The following is a 20,700-nucleotide window of genomic DNA, read 5'->3' as shown; positions in this document are numbered from 1 at the left end:
GCCTTGTTGGGACAGGGATCTGGGGCTAAGCTGCTGTGGTCTCGGCACCCCTCTGTCCCCACTTCCCCCCAAGGACGGCCGTTTGAATATTGTCTAGTGTGGACCATTTACCCCCGTGGGCAGGAAGAAGGTAGGAGGGACCTCAGAGGAGACTTCAAGGGCCCCCCCACTGCTCTTCTAACCTTGCAGATTCCCCTCTCGGGCCTGTTTCCTCTTCTCTCAACCAGCGATGCCAGGCTGAGGCTGTAGGTTCGAGAATCACGTAGGTAATGGGCCTGGCACATAGTAGGCTCTCAAGAAAAGGTCGGAGCCTCTTGAGGAGTCTGCCTGTGACAGATGCGGAGCGCAGACCCAGCGCAGTGCGGCGATTCGCCCAAGGTCACACAGCCGCCCCCCCAATTCGGACCCCGGGCGGCCTGACTCCGGGGGCCGGGGCTTGTCGGGAGCCAGCGTGGGGGCGAGCAGTGTTTGGAAGAGCGGCCGCGGCAGTGGGTGGGAAGGGGCTTCTATTTTGGAGCGGGTGAGAGGAGCGGGACACGCGGAGGGGGTAAGGAGGGGGTAGGCCCTCTCCGGGGTCTCTGTCCCCCAGTCACCTTCCTGCGACCCTTCCTGGGAGGGGCGTCCTGGGCGGTGGGGGAAGGTGGGAGGGGCGGGCGGTTACCTCATCGCCGCCTCCGGGAGGCCCCGCTCGCTCGCGCCGGCGGCTGGGGCGGCGACTCCAGGCGCGGAAACCAGAGAAGAACAGAGGCACAGAGGCTCCGGGAGGCAGCGCTGCCCCCCGCGCCCCGCACCGCTGCGGGACCCGCGCCGCGAGAGGGGTTGGACTTGGGGCCTCGCGGGGCCGCCGGCGCCTGGGTTGGCGCTGCGGGGCGGAGGCGGTGTCTGAGCGCCGCTCCGGGTCTGCTCTCTCTCGAGCTTCGGCACCCGCCCGAGCCGCTCGCGCGCCCGCCACCTGTCTGCCCACTCCGCTGTCTATCCACCCTCCTGCCGCCAGCTCCGGCCTCGGGCCTGCCCTCTCCGGTCTCGGTGCTCCGAGGGGCAACGAGAAGCGCGGCGGGGCCGTGGCGCACCGGGCAGACCGCGCGGGGCGCACGGCCGGGGGGGCGCACGGCTCGGCGCCAGCCCATGAGGCTTTCCAGCGCGGGGAGCGGCAGCGCCGGCCGGCCATGGGGGGTAGCCTGCGGGTGGCCGTTCTAGGCGCCCCGGGCGTGGGCAAGACGGCCATCATCCGCCAGTTCCTGTTCGGTGACTACCCCGAGCGCCACCGGCCCACGGACGGGCCGCGCCTCTACCGACCCGCGGTGCTGCTCGACGGCGCCGTTTACGACTTGAGCATCCGCGACGGCGACGTCGCTGGCCCCGGCTCGAGCCCCGGGGGTCCGGAGGTAGCGGCTCGAGGAGCGAGCAGGGGCGTGTGACAGTGTGAGGGGTGTGCGTGCTCGGTGCACACGTGCGTGTCCGCGTGGAGGCCTCGGGCGCCTGGCTGTGCTCCGGGATGGAGGGATGTGTGTGCGTCCTGGGATACTTGCGTTTCAGCCCTTCCCGCCGACCTGGAGACGCCCAAGCCCAGGCTGGAGGCCGGGCGATTTTGCCCAGGGGCGTTCCCTTGCTCCTGTGAGCGCCTCCACCTTTGCCTGCCTCCGCTGGGGGTGTGGAGCAGCTCGTGGTGGTGCATAGCGGTGCCTTCCCGAGAGTGTGGCGTTTTGTGTTTGGGGCCTTGAGCAGAGCTACAATGGGAGAGACTGGGGTCAGGAGCAGGGGTGTACTTTCTACGGGGGCTGGTGGAGGGGTTCATTCTCTGCTCTATCATTTTTGTGCCCTGGAGCGAAGACTCGTTTAGTAATTTGTGCAAAGTAAAGGACAGACCTCCGACCCTAGAGCAGTGAAGAGGAAAGAGCAGGCAGGATTAAGCAGGGCTTCCTGGAGGGAGTGGCATTTGAGCTGAACCTGGAAGACCGAGTTAAGTTCTGAGTAAAGGAAGTGGCAAAAACATACCAGGTGGAAAGACCAGCAGGTGCTTATACTACGGGCATAAACGGTTACAGCTGACAGTCTGGGGCGTGGTGGACCACGGGGCTCGGGCCAAGGGCTTTGGAATTAGTCTTAGAGGCAGTGGTAAGCACCGAGAGTATCTAGGGAGGAGAGTGGCCTGAGCCGAGTTGGGGAAAGCTGAAAAGAGGAAGATTCGGGGTAAACAGAGGGGAGACCAAGGATTAAGGAGGGTGGCTGACAGGCTCCAGGCACGATTTGGAAAATTTTACTCTGGTGGTCATGAGGAGACAGGGCCCGGAAAGCTTGGGGGAGGGGCACAGAGGTCTGTATGGGGGTGATGTTGGCCTGAGGATTAGCGTCCAGGCCCCTTCAGAGGGTTCGAGAGCGGGAGAGTGGAAAGGAGGCTTCCGCAAACCCCGGCCTCCTGTCCCCAGGAGTGGCCAGACGCTAAGGACTGGAGCTTGCAGGACACGGACGCCTTCGTGCTCGTCTACGACATCTGCAGCCCGGACAGTTTCGACTACGTGAAGGCCCTGCGGCAGCGCATCGCGGAGACCAGGTAGGGGCCCGGCAGTTCTGGAGGTGGGGAGCTAGGACCAGGTCTGGCAGGGCCTTTGCCCGAGGAGAGTGTGTAGGGTTTCCCAACGTCGTGGGCCGAGGCTTAGGCCTTCGCCCGTGGGAAGGTCTTAAGCTCTATGTGCTCTTTGGCCCACATGGGCCTGGGGTTTCGTTGGGGCGGGGGGTGTCTCTGGCCGTAGGAAGGGAATGCGCCTGCGTGTGTATACCCACTGGGGGAATTTTCCGGCCGTGGGGTCCCCGGCACCGCGTCTCTCATCTCCATTCGGCCCCCAGGCCGGCGGGCGCGCCCGAAGCGCCCATCCTCGTGGTAGGCAACAAGCGGGACAGGCAGCGGCTGCGCTTCGGACCGCGGCGCGCGCTGGCCGCCCTGGTGCGTAGGGGATGGCGCTGCGGCTACCTCGAGTGCTCAGCCAAGTACAACTGGCACGTGCTGCGTCTCTTCCGCGAGCTGCTGCGCTGCGCTCTGGTGCGCGCGCGCCCTGCACACCCGGCCCTGCGCCTGCAGGGGGCGCTGCATCCCGCGCGCTGCAGCCTCATGTGACCCGATTGGACAATGCCATCCATGGGCCCCACCTTGTAACTGGGACAACCAGGGACCTGGATTGGACGGGATTACCCAACTTCACTGGGACTGGACAGGGCAGTCTTCGCCCTGATTGGATGAGGAAAGTTCCAACCCAGTCTCCTAAGCGACGGGCCCCTTTTTGAACCTCATTGGACCCAACCAGGTCCCAAGCTCCATTGGAGATGGCCAGCCCTTTCTGGGACCTCAGTGGGGTCACAGTCCCATCGGATGGAAAGGACTTGGCTATGAATTTGACTGGAAACACGCAGCCTGCTCCTGGAGCTTCACTGGACATATTCTTTATGCCACACCTATCGCGGGATAATAAAAGGGAAAATAATTTGAGTGCACCTGGGATTTCTGGGCTGGGCGGGATAACGCCTTAAGCCTAGAGGTCAGAGTTGCCAGGCTTGGCCTCCAGGCAGTTAACTCCAGGGTCCTCGAAAGGGTCTGAATGGCCCCAAGGCGGAGTCCCCAAGAAACAGACAGGTGGCTGGAGCAAAACTTTACTGTCAAGAGGCTCTGCAGGGCCACAGGTCTTCAGAACACCGGGCTCGCCCGGCCTTCTCTAAGGCATTCAATAATATTAGTAATTAAATAGCAACGCTCATCCCCCAACTGGAATGTACAACAGAGGTCCCATTGTGCCATGTGGTCCCAAGGGGTGTGGTCCCATGAGGTCTGGTACTCAAGAGGCAGAGGGGGCTCCCTGATGCAGAGGGGTTAAGGCCACAAAGGAAAAGGAGAAGGGATGGGGTCCGGGGACAGCTGAGCTGGTCCATCACATCCAGGAATCTGGCTCAGCCCTTGGGGTGACTGAGTGCAGGGCATGCCAGGTCCCAAGCTCTGCGGGTCCGGAGGGGCGGCGGGGGCCCCGAGGCGTGGGGATGCGTGAGGGTTTACGGTCTGGCTGTGTGTCCATCCGACCCCGTGCCCAGGTCCTCGAGGGTTCGGGGCCAGCCAGGGGGCTCCCAGGTGCATCTAGTGGCCCCCCCATGCCAGGGCAGGGGCTACCTTCATCGGAGGAGCTGGAAAGGGCTTGGCTTCGGGGCCCAGGCAGCCCATTGGCCGTCCGGCCAGAGTCCCCAGGTTGGCCACATTTGCCACCCAGGACGCTGAGGGACGAAGAGGAGGAACTGGAGGAACAGTAGGCAGAGTCAGGAGCTGGAGGGTCGGGGGCCCGAGCTGGGTCAGGGGCTGGTCCAGTGGGGGTCACGCTAGCAACAGCTTCAAGGGCCCGGGCATTGGCCAGGAACTCCTCTTCCAGGCGCCGGAACAGCTGCTGCTCCTGCTGCGGGTCGAGCTGCAGGGGTGTGCGGAAGATGCTGGCCGGTGTGATGCCCAACTCTGGACTGGGGCTGGAGACCCGGGAAAGCCGGGGTGCTGCAGGGCTGCGGGCACGGGGAGTCTGGGGGGTGCTCCTGCCCGAGCCCCCACTGCCCCTGCCCCTTGGCACCCATGAGTGCTGCCCGTCTCGATCCCTGCGCACAAGCAGCACAGCCTGCTCTTCGCGGCTCTGGCTCCGGGCCCGCCGGGCAGGGCTGGGGACCGACAGCTGGGCTCCCCTGCCTCCTGGGGCCCCCCGGGGCCGGCCGCGATCCAGCCGGTCTCGGGACTGGCTGCGCAGGGCAGGAGGCCGTCTCGGAGAGGCTGGGGTGCCTGTGGTCAGCCGCCGGCTGGGTCGCTCCCTCCGGGGGCCAATGCCTGTGTCATCACTGCGGGCACCAAGGGGGCCGCTCTGGGCGGAGGAGGCTGAGGAGTCACTGTCCCCGGAGTAGCGGCGGGAGCGGGGATGGGGGGGCAGCTGATCCCGGGGCCTGGGGCAGGGGGACAAGAGAGACAGATGGGGTACCACGGAAGGACCGGCATGCAGAACAGGCAGGAAGAGAAACAGCAGGGTATGTGGCTGGTGGACGGGGCTGTCAGGGGCATCGGTCTGTCCTGGGGACTTCCAGGGAGAAGTGAGCAGCTTCCTCCAGCCAGCCGCCCAGAGCCCCAAAAGCCACGAAAGAAGTAGTTTCCTGGGCTCTAGACACCCCCCTTCCCAGGACGGGCCAGAGGAAGCAAGAGCTGGACTGGCTGCCGCCCAGCCACAGGGCCCGCCCCAGCTGTGTTGATGGGTTGGTTGGGTTGCCATGGAGATGGGAAGCCAGGCCCGCCCCCACCCACGCGAACTTTTCCCAGGGTGTGAGTCACTCTGGCGCACAGGCAACCCATCATGCAGGCCAGGGCTGACGCCCCCCTACCCTCTGGACCCCTCACTCCTCGTCCTGCATCTCACCTGGGTGGGGTCTCGGGCCCCTCCTTTGTGCTTCGTAAGCTAATGGGAGTCATCTCAGGCCGGGAGTCCCGGCGCTCACTCCCGGGAACTGGGCTAGCAGGGCGGGGACTGGGGGTGGGCGACACCCTCTGTGGAGAAAAGGTGCGGACCCTCGGCTGGGGTGGGCGGTGAGCTGCAGGGAGAGAGGACAGGCAGCATGTGAGGGACAGAGCCACAGAAGCGAGTCCCCTGCCCGTCCAGCCCCAGCCCCACCTCGGCACTGACCAGTGGAGGAGCAGCGGCATGGGTCGTGCTTGTCCAGGTAATGCTCCAGCGTGTCCCAGCCACCACCCACTCGCACCATCACGTGGCTCCTCAGCACCTGCAGGTGTGGGCAGGTCACGGCTGTGCCCCAGGCGCCCGGCCGCCCACCACCTTGGCTGCTGCCCGCTGGGGCGGCCCCAGGCCCTTACCCGCACAAAAATGAGCAGACTCGAGTCCCCCACACGGTACTTCCCCTCCGACACCTTGATCATGGGGAACTGGTCAGGGCAGGTGCAGCGGCCCAGAATCTCCCTCACCTGAGGCCAGAGAGAGAGGGTAGGGGTCAGAGGTCAAGTCCTCCTCCTGGGGCTTAATGTCAGCCATTCCAGGGTCAAGAGGAAGGAAGACTTTCCGGGGAAGCGGATGGAGGCGGTGTTGCCCCGGATGGGGTACAGCTTCCACATGTGACCTTTTTTTTTTTTTTGAGATGGAGTTTCGCTCTTGTTGCCCAGGCTGGAGTGCAACAGCACGATCTCGGCTCACTGCAACCTCCGCCTTCCAGGTTCAAGCGATTCTCCTGCCTCAGCCTCCCGAGTGGCTGGGATTACAGGCATGCGCCACCACTCCCGGCTAATTTTGTATTTTTAGTAGAGATGGGGTTTCTCCATGTTGGTTAGGCTGGTCTCGAATTCCTGACCTCAGGTGATCCACCCGCCTCGGCCTCCTAAATTGCTGGATTACAGGCGCGAGCCACCACGCCCGGCCCATACGTGACCTTTCACCAGCTCCCCTTTCTTGGCGCTCTGGGCCCAGGGAGCTGCCCAGGATGAGATGATGGGGCTGTGGTCAGGTCATGGTCTGAGACCCGGTGACGAACATCCCACAGCCCCTAGACCTGGGGAAGCCCCAGAGCCCGTCCTCACTCCCGCTTCACCCACTTCCCAGACAAGAAGGCTGGGGCCCACAGCAAGGCCAGGCAGGCTACAGGACACAGGTGCAGGGGGCCCCATGTCCCTGGGTGGGCACTGATGTGGAGGCATACCACAGACACATCGGACACACGCACACACAGGCCACTGGCCGAGTGAGCACACACCACATACAGCCCCCCACCAGAGCCAGAGCGCTGCCAAGCTGGCTATGTGGGCGGCCCTGCCCGCCTCCCCGCCCACAGCGGCAGTGGTGCCGCCAGAGGAAATAAGCAGGTGGGGCCTTGAGTGACCCTGGTCCAGGACAGGGGGTGGGGCCCCAGGCTCTGCCCACTGCCATCCGCTATGCGCCTCCCAGGCAGGCACATTGTAGTCCTGACCTTCTGATAAGAAGGAAACTCTTGGTCCACCCTCAGGGGTAGCAGGGGCCACCCAGATCCTGGGAGAGGAGAGACTTGGGGGCAGGGCCCAGCACTTCCTATGCTTAGAGTGGAACGAATCCTGTAATTCCAAACAGGATCCCTGCTCCCAGCAACAGCAGCAACCCAGCTAGGCTTCCCAGGGGTGCCTGGGGAGTGGGGAGACCTGCAGAGCCCCCTGGGGCACCTACTGTGTGCCAGGCACCTTGCCCAGGTTTTTCCATGCCTCGTCTCAACTGAGCATCACAACACCCACTCAACCTCGAGCCTCCATGAGGTTGTGGGCACATCTGCCTAAGACTGACTGCAGGGAGGGCACAGAAGAGGCGCCCCAATCATGTGGCCCCCCAGAAGAAGGAATGCACAATCTCAGTTGAGGCACAGTTAGCACACAAAGCGAGGGAAGATCGTGCCAGGAGCCCGCATCCTGTCCCAGGCCCGGCTGGGCTGCGTCATCTCCCCAGCACCTCCCTCTCTGTGGGCTACCCATTTCCTTGGGGTCAGGTATACATTCCTTGGTTTGGTGCTCAACATGTGCACTCTTTGTGGGGCAGACTGTTCTGCAGATAGCAGGGTGGACCCTGGGAGGTTCAGGGACACATTGCAGGCAGTGGCTGTGCTGTCGGGTCCCTGACACCTGGTGCTGGGGGACTCACCAGCTCGTCCAGGTTGCGCAGGTCGCTGGGTGTCATGCGGGGGCCGCGGGCAGGAGTCCCTGGTGCAGGGGCGGTTTCAGTGGTGTCCTCCCCAGCGGCAGGGGCGTTGGGGGCTGGGGGTGCAGCACGCAGCTCCCGCTCAATCTCCTGCTCGAACTGCACGAGGCGTGGGGCGAGCAGGCCCAGGCGTGCCCCACGCCGCGCCACCTCCAGCAGGCACAGCACCACACTCTTCTCGTTCTTGCGCAGCACCAGGTCCTCAGTCTCAAACATGAGCACCTCCGGCACACCCAGCTCCATGCGGCACCAGCCGATGAAGGTGGCCACGTTGTCGCGCGCCATGAAGGAGCCAGGCACTACACTGTGCGCCTGGAAGGCCACACCTCGGGCCGGGCGGGTGGCTGCCAATGCGCGGGCAGCCTCGGTCACGGCATTGGCATGTTGGCACAGGGTCGTGCCCGTGGCCAGCCCCGTCAGGAAGCCATCGCCACCACCCGGGAGACCCAGGCCGTACAAGGCATTGAGCCACTCGGCCAGGTCCTCCTTCATGGCCTCCACGTAGGCCTCACTGGAGCGAAATGGCCGCACGCTCTTGGCCGCCGAGCCCGCGATGCCCGCCACTGGGTCTGCCATGCCCGGACCGGCCGAATCACTGTGGGCAGGAACACAGTTCAGGATCGCTGTGGGGACCCAGTAAACGCTCAGTACAAATTAAGCTGCTGGCCACCTGCACCAGTCTGTCACTCAGGCCAAATGCCTGGTTTACATGTTGGGTCTGAGAAATGTCAGTGCCCCAAGTTTCCTCATCTGCGAAATGGGTACAGTAACATTCCCTGCCTCATAGGACTCTATGGGATAATTTTTATAAATTCAGGGTCCATTAAGTGTTTGCTGTGTGGCTTTTTGGGGTGGAAACTAGGGCTTGGCTGGGGCCTCCCTCTCAGGCAGGGAGGCGCGCCCATTGTGAAGGGCTGGGACCTAGAGAAGTAAAGACAACGGCTAAGGCCCCCAGTGGACACAAAAGGAACCCAGGTCCTGACCTCAGAGTGGGTTATGTGCATGGCTTAGGGCTGGTGCCCACCCCACGTCCTGTGGGAAGGTCCCCGTGCCTTCCTTGGCCCCCCTTCCATAAGGGCTGTGCCATCATTAACAACGACATAGCAGCAGCAATAGTGTAACAGCACGACCGCGCTAGGGCTCAGCGCGCGGAGGCATTATCTCCATTTTATAGATGAGGAAACTGAGGCGCAGAAAGGGCCGAGCTCCTGAAGGTCGCAGAGCTGTGGGTGGAGGAGCCCGGCGTCCAGGCGGCGCAGCGTGGCCGGTCTCGGCGATCCGGGGCCAGGGCCAGGCCCCGCCTCCTCCAAGAAGCCTCCCCAGCGCTCCAGGCCGGTGCCTGCGGGGCCAGGACTCAGAGCGGCCTCCGCAAGGCCCCGCCGGTGCTCGGGCCCTGGGCCCAGAGAGGGTGCGGGCCCGCCCAAGGTCACACAGCCCCGGGGAACAGAGGCCGAGGACGCCGCTTCCCGCCCCGCCCCCGGGGAGTGCTGGGGGTCTCCGCGCTCACCTGGCTCATCCTGCGGCCCCGGGGAGCATTGCCCCAGCGGGGGCCGGAGCCGGGCCGGGCCCGCCGCAGGGAGGCGCCGCCCGAGCCGCAGCTCGATCCGTCCCGCGCCGCGGCCTCCTCCTCGCCGCCGTCTCCGCCCCGCCTCCCTGGAATTCGGATCCGGCCCAGAGGGGGCGGGCGGGGCCGCGCGCTCTTAAAGGGGCCGCCCCTTCCCCGAGCCGGCGGGGCAGGCTGGGGAGAAGCTGGGGTCTCCCCACGCGATCGGGCCAGGAATCCTGGGTCTTCGAGCGCTCTCGACGCAGAGGGCCCCAGGGCCCCCAGACAACTGCGACCGGCCCAGGCGCCCAACCCCCACCCAGCCTAGTACCCGGGGCCCCGTCCAACCTCTTTGGTCTCCTGGGAGGAGGTTGGGATCTTTTAATTGCCCCCCTCCCCGGACGGTGGGCTTCACGGGCTGGCGCACAGCACGGCCTGTTCCCAAGATGAAGTCAGGAAGCGATAGCGGCTGGAGGCTGCAAAGTCACCTCCTCCCGGGTGGACCTACCCTGGCCAGATAACCGGCACCGCCGCGGGGAGGGAGAGGATGGCCCTGGCGACTGAGGGCTCCTTGTGCTCACTGAATGCTCGTTTTTGACCCTGAGATGAGGGGAACCGGTTTTACAGATAAGGATACTGAGGCTCAGAGAAGTAGGCAGATGGCCAAGGCCGGAGTTCCACAGGGGACAGGGGACATCGGAGGCCGGCCGGACGCGGGAGGGTTAAGCCCCGCTGGGCTCTTTTTAAACTGCGGAGGATGGACCGCCGGGATCAGCGGGAAATCCTGCCCCCTGCTGCTGCCGGCTGGGCTGGGCGGAACGTCGGGCGGGTCTGGGCGGCAGCCATGCTACACGGGTGCGGCAGGCCTGCAGGGAAGCCGCCAACCACAGCCAGGCTCAGAGCTCCAGTAAATCTCCTGCTGTGCGCTGCCAGGACTGCTCTGCGCCCTTGACCTGAATGGAATGGTGTGTCACCTCTGTGAGGGACACTCACACCCAACTGGGGCACAGTCAGGAGAGCAGCTGGTGGAGCCAGGATTTGAACATGACAATTATGGGGACGCCCTCATCCACGGATCAGCAGCATTGGTTGAGCACCTATTGTGAGCCAGGCTTCTTGGTGCCAGGCACTAACAGGCATCATCCCAGAGTCCTCGCGACCTTTTCTTTCTTTCTTTCTTTCTTTCTTTCTTTCTTTCTTTCTTTCTTTCTTTCTTTCTTTCTTTCTTTCTTTCTTCTTTCTTTCTTTCATGGAGTCTCACTCTGTCGCTCAGGCTAGAGTACAGTGGCTGTACTCATTGCAACCTCTACCTCCCGGGTTCAAGCGATTCTCCTGCCTCAGCCTCCCGAGTAGCTGGGATTACTGGTACCTGCCACCACGCCTGGCTTTTTGTATTTTTAGTAGAGACAAGGTTTCACCATGTTGGCCAGGTTGGTCTCGAACTCCTGACCTCAGGTGATCTGCCCGCCTCGGCCTCCTAAAGGGCTGGGATTACAGGCATGAGCCACTTGCCTGACCTGTGTGACCTTTTCAAAGGCGTTTTCTCACCTCAGCGCCCGGCATGGCACTTCCTCCAGTGAGGAAGTCAATAACTAGCAATCCTCAAGGCTGACACCTGTGTGGCACCTACTGTGTGCTGGGTCTCTTTGGGCACTGGAAATCAACAGCAAAACAGCAGGGAACCAAGCAGAGCCAGCTCTCAGGGCCTGCTGTCCAAGTCTGGCAGGGAGGCAGCCCCAGGGCAGAGACAGGGATGACGTGCAGAGAAGACAGGGATGGAGCCGGGTGAGGGTGTGGGTGTGAGGGGGGCTGCAACTTAAAATCCCTCATCAGGAAAGGAGGTGAGGGAGGAAGGTCCGGGATATCTGGAGAGGGAGAGGGAGAGGGAACAGCCAGTGCAAAGGCCCCAAGGTGGGCATGTGTCCGGCGTGCTCAAGAAGACTGGGGAGGTGGCTGAGGCTGGAGTGCAGGGAGGTGGGTGAGGGAGGAGGTAGAGAGACTAGAGAGACCCCAGGGCCGGTTAAGCAGGGCCTTGGGGGCCGTGTCTCTTTTGAGGGACATGGGAGCCATGGAATGATTTAGAGCAGGGGTGGTTGGCTTAGGTCTTATTCCCTGGGGCTGCTGCGGTGGGCCAGGGCGGGAGCTGGAGCCTCAGAGGAAACCAGGTGGTGAGGGGCGCTGGATTCTGGCCATATTGTGAGGGGAAAGCTGATGTGCTGGTGGATTGGTTGAGTGCGAGGACGGAATCCAGGACAACTCCCAGGGCTGAGCACTGGGAGGGCAGAGGTGCTAACACCTGGGGAGGGGAGGGCTGCTGGAGGTGGAGGAGGGTTGCAGGTTTGGGGTGGGGGTGAATCAGGGTGTGGACACATAACAATTTCATCTTCAAAATACCCCGATGAGCTATGATACTCTAAGGTGTTCTCATTTTACAATTTGGGGAAACTGAGGCCCAGAGAAGGCATGGGATGTGTGTAGCCAGCAGCTGTGCAGGAATTTGACTCCTGCTTATTTTGGGGTTTTGCTGCATTTTGGGGTTTTGGACATGAGTGAAGTTGGATTGAACCCAGGCTCTGTCATTGGTCATTGGGTGGGATGGTGGAGTTCCCTGAGCCTCAGTGGCACCATCTGCAGAATAGGACAGTAGTAGTAGTTACATCATGGGGTTGTGAAAAATAATGCCACTAACCCAGCTCAGTGTGGCCTGGCTCAGCATATCCACTTCTTTGGGGAGGAGGGATTATAAAGAAATTCCTTCCTCCTTCTCTTCCATGAGCTGTGGCCAGTGATAAGAGGCCTGTTCTAGATCAGCCTCCCACCTGATTCTAGGACATGTAGCTGCTATGGTGCAGACCTCACTGGGGGGTCAGACCCCTGGCCAAGGGCATGGTGGACCCTAGCTTTGACCCCCTCTGTCGTGTGGTGGCCCCGGGCCTGTGGGGCCACCTCTGGGAAAGCCTCAGCCTCTACATGGTCTCCCTTGTTCCTTGCAGGACCAAGAGAAACCACAGAAACTGCTGGAGGGACAGGAGGTTTGGGTTATACAGACCCTGAGCCCATCTGCACGGACCCTTGAGGCCACCCATCTCTGTGCACAGAATGCTGTGGCTCCCATGTGGGCTCCTTCTGGCCTTTGGCCAGAGGGCACATAGCCAGTTTCTTGCACCCACTGCTGGGTGCCAGCCAGCAGCCTGCTTGGCCTTGGTTGCAGCTAGAGGTCAGATGATGGCTGTGGCAAAACTCATTGTGGCGCACAGCCCTGCTACCGAGCAGCTCCAGGGACCTCTGGCACTGGTTGGATTAGAACTCCAAATTCTCCAGTCTGGACTGAGGCTCTGAGCACAGCCCAGGCTGAGTGAGGGACTCGCAGGAGGCTTCCGGCTGCTGTGTCCAGGTGTGGGCTCAGCTCCAAGGACACCTGCTGGTCAGCTCCTGCTCTGGCTGTGGGACAGGTGACCCTGAGCTGCCTCCAGTGCCCTCCACAAGAGAGATGCAAAACTGGAAAACCCAAGTGGGCTCTTTCCAACCTGCTTGCGTCACACTGTCCTCACTGCCGGCCCTGCGCCCAGCAGATCTGTCAGGAGTGGGGCAGGAGGAGACAGCACGAGGGCCAGCTGTTGTCCCTGTCAGACTGCAATGTCCTCAGCCCCACAGCTGCTGCTGCTGCTGCAGCCCTGCGCTCTTCCCCGTCGAGCAGGGGAGCTACTCCCTGTGGACATAGATCAGTCTCCCCATGGACTCCGTCACCTTTGCCCAGGCCTGTGCCATGTGGCCTCGTGGGACCTCAAGTTTGTGTTGGCAACTTTTAGTCTAGGTGCCTTTGGGGAGTTTGAGCAGGGTGTGGGTAGAGGCCAGGCTTTTTCTCCACCTGCTCTGCTCTCTGCCCTGCCCACCTCCTTCATGCCCTGGCACCAGCCAGCTTCGTGCAGCCCTTTGAGACAGGCTCGGAATCCATGCTGCCTGAGGGCGTCTGTGGCCAGAGCGTCCAGAAATTTCTTTGGGCTGAGAAAAATAGACCTGCCTGCTGTAAACATCTCTACCAGGGCTATTTAGTGCCAGTGACAAACGCCTCTCAGGGCAGGGACGTGAGGCTACTCCTGGGGAGCCTATGCAATGCCAGAGTCCGACGAATGCTTGTGCAGTAGCAGCTTCCAGAGCAAGCTGCTTGTCTTCCCTTAGTGCTGGCAGCATGCGGGTCATGTCAGAGCACCCATCCTTTTCAGAAGCAGGTGCCTGTATACAGTGGGTTGGTGGGAGGGTGAGAGTGCAGGGTCTGGAGGGCGACCGCCCTTAGCTCAATTCGGTCTCTCAATGGCAAGTCCTCCCTTGACCTCTCTATTCCCATCTCAGCTGAGGTGTGGCTGTCCTATGTTACCTGCCTTGAAGGTTATTAGGAATTAAACGCACGGAGGTACTTAGTGCAGTGCCTGGCACGACGCAGGGGCCCAGTGATGCCCTAGTCGAGCTTGGGCCTCATAGGTATGTGTGCATCTTGGCTCTGACACACCAAGGCTGCAGTGAGAGCGTCCTCGGCCCCTTGAGGAACAGTGCTAGACTGGTGTGCAAGGGAGAGCAGGGCAGCTGGGGTCCCAGAGGTCTTTTGGGGCATGGCAAGCATGCTTGGAGCCACCAAATGGTTTTGAGACTGGAGATGACCTCCCGTGTCAAGTTGGTTTGGGCCAAGTGTGGTGGCTCATGCCTGTAATCCCAGCACTTTGGGAGGTCAAGGTGGGATGATCACTTGAGCCCAAGTTGAGACCAGCCTGGGCAACAGTGAGACCTGGTCTCTACAAGAACATCAAAAAAATTAGCCGGGTGCTACACCTGTAGTCCCAGCTACTCAATGCGCTCAGGAGGTGAAGCTGTGATTGCGCCACTGCACTCCAGCCTTGGTGAGAGCAAGACCATCTCAAACAACAAAAACCCCACAAACCTTGGTCTGGCTTCTGAGGAAGGGCTGGAGATACTGAGGGGAGAAGCAGGGAACCCAGTGAGGTGGCGTCATGGAGGTGGGGGCCGTGGGTGGATTTGCACTGTCCTGGATTTGGAAGAGAGCTAGATTGGGGGCTGGGGTTTGAGAATGGGTCACGGATGACTCCAAGGTTTGGGGCAAGTGTGTGTTTGCTGAACTGGGGTGTAGGCAGGATGGGGCAAGAGCAAGCCCTGCTCTACACCCATCATGCACCCAAGCCGAGTTGGCCCTAGGGAGAAAGGGCTAAAGCATGGAAAGGACAGCCAGGCAGCCTTGGGCCCTCCTGCATTTAGGGATAGGAGAAAAAGGAAGCAATGAAGGAGATGGGAGAACAGAGAAGGAATGACCATTGATTTGGCAACATTAGATGGGGTTGGTGATGGACAGCTGTTTTAGCGCAGGCAAAGAATGAAGTGGGTTCCAGAGAGGGAGGAGTGGACACAGCTTTCCATGCACTTCCTGGAGAAAGGGCCAGGAAGATGGTTTGGTGGAGGGAGGGGGATGATGGCTGGTTAAGGGAGGGTTTTCCAAACGTAGGGAGTCAAACAAACACATATTAGAAGAGGAAATGACCAGGGAAGGAAACAGCAGAGGTGCACACAATGCATGCCCAGAAGTAGTGCTGGGGATGAGGGCCCGACCCAGTCCGCCTGAGAGGGATCATCCCTCACCTGAGGGAGCAGCCCCTTAGATGCTCCTAGTGCCTGATCTGTGATCCCATGGAAGGCAAAGTTATTTCCAGTTCTTCCTGTGCCTCCCTTACCTGGATCTCTCCTTGAACCTTTGGACACTAGTGGGTCTCTGAGAGGCTGCATCAGGGCCAGAGTCTGTTTCCATATCACAACTGCTTCACATTTCCCCTCACACGACCCCTGAACAAACCATTTATCTGGAAGGCACCCCTCTCCTGGATGGGGTGGGAGCATGCTCCCAGCAGACACGCAGTGACTGTGGAACAGAGGCCGAGAAGGATGACTGCTTATAAACATTTGGAATTTTATTTAAAAAAAAAAAAAAAAAAACATCACAACCATGAACATTGTTACAGTTAAGAGGCCCTCTTGGTTCTCCACAATGATACTGAGCATGCTCACAAGGGGTTCCCATTGTTAAAGTCTTAGTTAAACAACCATTTTTAAAAGAAGGAAAAAAAAACTCCGCACACTACCATTTAACTTGTTTTAATGTTTCTTCACAAATGGTGAAAAATACTAAAGTACAGACAAGGAATAATCATAATGTTGTGGCCAACATTATAAATATGGAATTATAAATTTAAAACATTTTCTGGTTTAAAAAATAAATCTGGTAGTCAATGCAGCTCTGCGGGGTCTCTGCATCTAGTAGGGCCGATCTCTGCGCTCCTGACGGTGCTCGCCTCTGCAAGGTAAAGAGGGCCCTTTGGTTAGAATGGGAAGGGGTAAGGAAGCCCTTCCAGAGCCCCCAGGTGCCCCTTCCTGACTACTCCTCCCAAGCACTAGCACAAGCTTCCTAGCGCCATGAGGACTTGCTCCAACCAAGCTGGGAGGGGCTGTCCTCTTAATGTACCTGGCGGCCCACAGCTGCTTTTCACCAGCACTTACTTATCCATTTTTCCAGGTCCTCCACGTCCTCCTCTTCTTCCTCCCATCTGTTCCATCAAAGGTCCAGGGGGCCCCCCAGGGCCACCTCGTCTTCCTCCACCAAAGCCACCTCGGTCCATGCCCCGGCCACCACGGAAGCCACCTCTGTCTCCACCACGGCCACCTCTGAACATTCCACCGGGACCACCACGATCCATGAGGCCACCTCTTCCTCCCCGCATGCCACCAGGGCCACCTCTGCCACGATCACCACCTAAGGTGAGAAGAGCAGGGCGAAAGCAGTCAGTGGGTGGCTGCAGAGGCCCTGTGGACACTGTGGAAGCTGCTCTGCTTCATTCTCTCACAGCAGAAACAAACCAGACACTTCACTCAATCTCAGCATCGGGCTGACAATTTAGAAATGACGACACGACAACTCAAGGTTCTTAAGCAGAGGGCAGCTGCAGTTTACCAAGCCCACAAATAAGAAAAGAGGTTTAGCACCAGGAAGCTGAAGGGACACTCATGAAACCTGCACCTACCCGGGGGTGGGAAGGGTGGCGGGAGGAAGCCTTCAGGCTTTGGGGCCTTACACTGGTTGCATTCTGTTCTCCAGGCGAAGTTCTGGTTTCCACAACCCCTGCATACAATTACATCACAGCAGAAATCACCAATTGAACTAAGGAAGATAAGGAAAGGTAGTGTGTGAACAGGTACACACTCACTATCAAGAGGATCTATGTACACCCAGGCTTTAGGGCACAGCCTCAGGCAGCACTGCACCCACAGGACAGGTCAAATCAATCTTCAGAAGGCTCTGAAGCATTCAGTGAATGGCTGACTAGTGTCCCTAACCAGCCATCAGGGTCATCATTCTGCTCCTCTAGACAGAGCAATCCACTCTACAGTAGGGATGGGGTGAGGGAAGGGTGGCTTCACTCATAGGGTATCAATTTGCCAAGACAAGTACATACGGATTGGGACACTGCCAGTCTCCAGCTCGGTGCTGGACGTTTCCTCCTCCAGAGGGGTTCCCTCGGGAACCCCGGGGTCCTCTTGGAGGGAAGCCTCCTCTATCTCCTCCACGGCCTCCCATGCGACCCATGGGTCCCCCAGGACCTCCCGGGCCTCCTGGACCTACAACAAGAAACAGCAAATCATTTCTCTGTAGCACCAGATTTGCTATGGGAAATAAAAATCACTAAGTAAACCCACAGATACCACTGTTGTCATTTCCCCATCACCTGTCCCGTGTTTCCGTGCGGCTCAGGCATCAGCCCCCTTCCCTGTGAGGAGCGTGTTCCACGTGCTCTACAGAAACAGAGCTCCCACGATTCTTTTTTTTTTTTTTTTTTGAGACGGAGTCTCGCACTGTTGCCCAGGCTGGAGTCAGTGGCATGATCTTGACTCACTGCAACCTCTGCCCCTCAGATTCAAGCAATTCTCCTGCCTCAGCCTCCTGAGTAGCTGGGATTACAGGCATGCGCCACCATGCCTGGCAAATTTTTGTATTTTTAGTAGAGAGGGAGTTTCACCATGTTGGCCAGGCTGGTCTTGAACTCCTGACCTCAGGTGATCCGCCTGCCTCGGCCTCCCAAAGTGCTGGGATTACAGGCGTGAGCCACCGCACCCGGCCGAACTCCCACAATTCTATAAGGAGTAGGCATGCCTATACAGACACAACCAAAGCCGAATAAATGGCAGTCTGGAGTTGACAGGCAGAGTGGCTTCCAGCCTCCCAAGTTCTTCCTTTTACTCCCACAAACATTCACTGTTAGCTCTCAATAGTCTAGTATTGACTCTACACACAATTTTATATTTCTTCACTCTAATAATCAGGTTTCTCAAGGGTATGAAGTGTATTGAAAACCTTTTAATGCAACACAGGAGCTCAGAAAAAGTACCTCCGCGGAGTGGTGGTGGCATCCCTCTGCCCTCACGGGGTGGCATACCACCCCGCATACTGTTCATTGGAGGCTTCTTCCGAGCAAGGGAGACTTTAAGTTTGCTCCCTTGAAAATCTTTCCCTGGAACAAGACAACAGAGCATCAATTACTCCCCTATACTCCCTGTTCACCAACTCCACGACATCATCAAATGACCACACCCAGGTGCATTAGGTCTGCCTGTAATCTTCTCCAAGATCTTTACTGACAAGGCCAGAAAAAGGCTTTTTTTGAGATGGGGTCTCACTCTGTTGCCCGGGCTAGAGTGCAGTGACACAGCTCACTGCAGCTTCAATCTCACTGGCTCAAGCAATCCTCCCTCCCAAGCAGCTGGGACTACAGGCATGCATCACCATGCCCGACTAATTTTACAAAATTGTTTGTAGAGGCAGTGTCTCGCTACATTGCCCAGGCTGCTCGTGAACTCCTTGGTTCAAGCAATCCTCCTGCCTTGGCCTCCTAAAGTGGTAGGATTATAGGCAAGAGCCATTGTGCCTGGCCAGAAAAAGGCCATACTTAAATATACTTAAAAACCTCCCTACAGCCTGACCAACATGGTGAAACCCCGTCTCTACTAAAAAATACAAAAGTTAGCTGGACGTATTGACATGCGCCTGTAGTCCAGCAGCTACTCCAGTGGCTGATGCACAAGATTCGCTTGAACCTGGGAGGTGGAGGTTGCAGTAGGCTGAGATTGCTTGCACCACTGCACTCCAGCCTGGGTGACAAAGTGAGACTGTCTCAAAAAAAAAACAAAAACAAAAACAAAAACAAAAAAAACACAAGCAAAAAACACTGTCTACCAAAAGGAAGAAAATAAGCTGGTGGGAAGCTGACTGCATGGCCAATAAAAGAGAACCAGGACTTGTTATTTGACACTTTCTTTGAGACAGAGTCTTGCTCCGTTGCCCAGGTTGGAGTGCAGTGGTGCAATCTCAGCTCACTGGAGCTTCAAACTCCCCGGGCTCAAGTGATCCTCCCACCTCAGCCTCCTGAGTGGCTGGGACTATAGGTATAGGAGTGTGCCACAACACCTGGCTAATTTTTGTATTTTTTTTTGTAGAGACAGGGTTTTGCCATGTTCCCCAGGCTGGTCTCAAGCCCCTGGATTCAAGCGATGCACCTATGTTGGCCTCCCAAAGTGCTGGGATTACAGGTGCAAGCCACTGGACGTGGCCAAGTCATTCAATGCTTTCAAGTTGGTTTTGTCTGAAGTGAAATCCCAGCATTAATGTCAAGGCCTTATTTAAATATATATATTTAGCTATATGCAAATGTACAATGGCTAAGATGTTCTTTTGAAGGGTTTTCTGTACCGTCTGAAAATCTGTGCTTAGAGAAGTGTTTGCCACTTTAAGCAAGGTTGATTTGTAATACTAATGCCTGAAAATAAAGGGAATCTCCAAATCCAGGGTCAATGGCTGGGTCCTAATACTACTGAAGGGAGACCGGCAATCTACCTCCCCCAGAAGAGATGGAAGGTCTTCTTGCTCCTGTGGTTCACAAGTTTCTCCCTCATGCCATACTCTATAGCCAGGGAGATTAAGAATGCCAGTGAGTACATCTCACCATCAAACCATTCCACGGCAGCCTTGGCAGTAGGTGGGTCTTCATAGGACACTGTGGCATCGCCTTTGGGCTTTCCTGTTTCCTTGTCCAGGTAGATGTGGATCATGGGTTGCCCAGTTCTCTTGTTCATCTAGACAAAGAATAGCATAGTTAGGCATGACTAGAACATACTAATTTGGGAGAAAAAAGTCCAGGCAAAATCCAGGAAAAGTACTAATTTTTCACATGTAGTAAGTCACTAAATGTCAACTGTTTCTCCGCTTTTAAGTTTTTCAGAATTCTAAGTTATTTTCTCCTCCAACCCTGCTTTATCATAAAAACCAAAGTAGACCAAAGTGTGGAAGTGAACAGGATAGGCCCCACTCCTGCCTTAGCCATTTTCTGATGCTGGTTCACCTGCCCTGGCATTTTCTACACCCAGGCAGGTACCCACTGAGCACAGCCACCTCATAGGGGTAGTCAGACTTTGATACCACTACGTAAGACATGACTGGCATAAAGAAAATTATCCTTAAACCGTGAAGTACAGTGTACAGGCTGTGAGTGAACTACAGGGATTCTTGGTTAGTCTAACACACCCACTACTTCCTCCAGTTAGAACAGATGACTAGTCTTTCAGCTATCAGATGTGGTTGACTTGAATTCAGGAGCCACCTTGTATAAGAGTATCTTCATGTGTACTTTTTTGCATTATATATGCACACGATCAGTTTAGTCTGTAATTGTTTACATATATCCAGTAATACAAGAGCAATCTAGTTATAGGGCTTAAAAAAGATTACAACAGGATATATATATTGATACCTCTGACTTAAAAAAAAGGAACATGATACCTAAAAACTGAAAAGAAAATATGGCAAAACTGTGGTATGAATAATGCGGAAATGCACTGTTTTCTTTTTTGTGAGACAGAGTCTCACTCTGTTGTCCAGGCTGGTCTCAAACTCCTGGGCTCAAGCAATCCTTGGGATCCTCCTGCCTTGGCCTCCCAAAGTGCTGGGATTACACATGTGAGCCACTGTACCCAGCTTGGAAATCTATTTTAACATCTTTATTTCCAAAATTTTGATGGTAAATACTACTTTCTTAACCAGGATAAACTCCACATTCCTGAATAAACTACATATTATATACATAGTAAAAAGCAGTCTTTTTAATATGCTGAAGCCTGTAATCCCAGCTACTCAAGAGGCTTTAGGCTTGAACCCAGGAGGTGGAGGTTGCAGTGAGCTGAAATTGTGCCACTGCACTCCAGTCTGGGCAACAGAGCGAGACTCCATCTCAAAAAAAAGCAAAAAAACAAAAGGAGTCTTGCATAGGGTAGAATATGACAGTAGACACTAAAAGCATTTTACTTTTGAGGTGTGTGGGATATCTGTGCCCACAC

At 57.7% G+C, this 20,700-nt stretch overlaps 3 protein-coding genes across 16 annotated transcripts in view; 1 reads left to right on the top strand and 2 right to left on the bottom strand.

Moving 5' to 3' along the window:
• The first annotated feature begins 713 nt into the window (after nucleotides 1–713).
• Nucleotides 714–3,491, top strand: RASL10A (RAS like family 10 member A). The gene is made up of 3 exons (XM_032140095.2): nucleotides 714–1,385; nucleotides 2,427–2,551; nucleotides 2,845–3,491. The coding sequence occupies exons 1-3, from the start codon at nucleotides 1,167–1,169 to the stop codon at nucleotides 3,110–3,112; spliced, it is 612 nt and encodes a 203-aa protein (XP_031995986.1). The 5' UTR covers nucleotides 714–1,166; the 3' UTR covers nucleotides 3,113–3,491.
• Nucleotides 3,492–3,629: 138 nt separating this feature from the next.
• On the bottom strand, nucleotides 3,630–9,732 carry GAS2L1 (growth arrest specific 2 like 1). Of its 2 annotated transcripts, none has more exons than XM_032140093.2 (6): nucleotides 9,229–9,732; nucleotides 7,665–8,316; nucleotides 5,870–5,977; nucleotides 5,682–5,778; nucleotides 5,418–5,589; nucleotides 3,630–4,953 (listed from the first exon to the last, which is right to left on the bottom strand). In XM_032140093.2, exons 2-6 carry the CDS (start codon nucleotides 8,295–8,297, stop codon nucleotides 3,918–3,920), a joined length of 2,046 nt encoding a protein of 681 aa, XP_031995984.1. In that variant the 5' UTR covers nucleotides 8,298–8,316; nucleotides 9,229–9,732; the 3' UTR covers nucleotides 3,630–3,917. The 2 variants fall into 2 exon arrangements, with proteins under 2 accessions (XP_031995984.1, XP_031995985.1); XM_032140094.2 differs by having other exon boundaries at nucleotides 7,665–8,344; nucleotides 9,229–9,382.
• Nucleotides 9,733–15,208: 5,476 nt separating this feature from the next.
• EWSR1 (EWS RNA binding protein 1) overlaps nucleotides 15,209–20,700 on the bottom strand; it is a 29,801-nt gene continuing 24,309 nt past the window's right edge. For 6 of the 13 annotated variants that reach the window (XM_058431122.1, XM_058431124.1, XM_058431130.1 and 3 more), the window contains 6 exons: nucleotides 19,314–19,443; nucleotides 17,703–17,825; nucleotides 16,773–16,935; nucleotides 16,341–16,477; nucleotides 15,820–16,072; nucleotides 15,209–15,616 (listed from right to left, as the gene is read on the bottom strand). In XM_058431122.1, coding sequence (XP_058287105.1) covers nucleotides 15,577–15,616; nucleotides 15,820–16,072; nucleotides 16,341–16,477; nucleotides 16,773–16,935; nucleotides 17,703–17,825; nucleotides 19,314–19,443 — 846 coding nt within the window. In that variant the 3' untranslated portion in view covers nucleotides 15,209–15,576. The remainder of the gene's footprint in view (nucleotides 15,617–15,819; nucleotides 16,073–16,340; nucleotides 16,478–16,772; nucleotides 16,936–17,702; nucleotides 17,826–19,313; nucleotides 19,444–20,700) is intronic. The other 7 variants (XM_058431127.1, XM_032140076.2, XM_032140078.2 and 4 more) reach the window with 3 other exon arrangements.

The sequence above is a fragment of the Hylobates moloch genome, unplaced genomic scaffold (assembly GCF_009828535.3).
Source record: "Hylobates moloch isolate HMO894 unplaced genomic scaffold, HMol_V3 SCAFFOLD_19, whole genome shotgun sequence".
NCBI classification, from domain to species: domain Eukaryota; kingdom Metazoa; phylum Chordata; class Mammalia; order Primates; family Hylobatidae; genus Hylobates; species Hylobates moloch.
This window is presented reverse-complemented; position numbering and strand designations above follow the sequence as displayed.

Excerpts from the sequence above, each read along its gene's own strand:
- RASL10A (XM_032140095.2), top strand. The coding sequence starts at position 1,167 with ATGGGGGGTAGCCTGCGGGTGGCCGTTCTAGGCGCCCCGGGCGTGGGC. Across the intron at positions 1,386-2,426 it reads CGAGCCCCGGGGGTCCGGAG|GAGTGGCCAGACGCTAAGGA; the intron begins GTAGCGGCTCGA and ends TCCTGTCCCCAG. Across the intron at positions 2,552-2,844 it reads CAGCGCATCGCGGAGACCAG|GCCGGCGGGCGCGCCCGAAG; the intron begins GTAGGGGCCCGG and ends TTCGGCCCCCAG.
- GAS2L1 (XM_032140093.2), bottom strand. The coding sequence starts at position 8,297 with ATGGCAGACCCAGTGGCGGGCATCGCGGGCTCGGCGGCCAAGAGCGTG. Across the intron at positions 5,779-5,869 it reads GTCTGCTCATTTTTGTGCGG|GTGCTGAGGAGCCACGTGAT; the intron begins GTAAGGGCCTGG and ends CCACACCTGCAG. Across the intron at positions 4,954-5,417 it reads GGGCCCGAGACCCCACCCAG|GCCCCGGGATCAGCTGCCCC; the intron begins GTGAGATGCAGG and ends CCCCTGCCCCAG.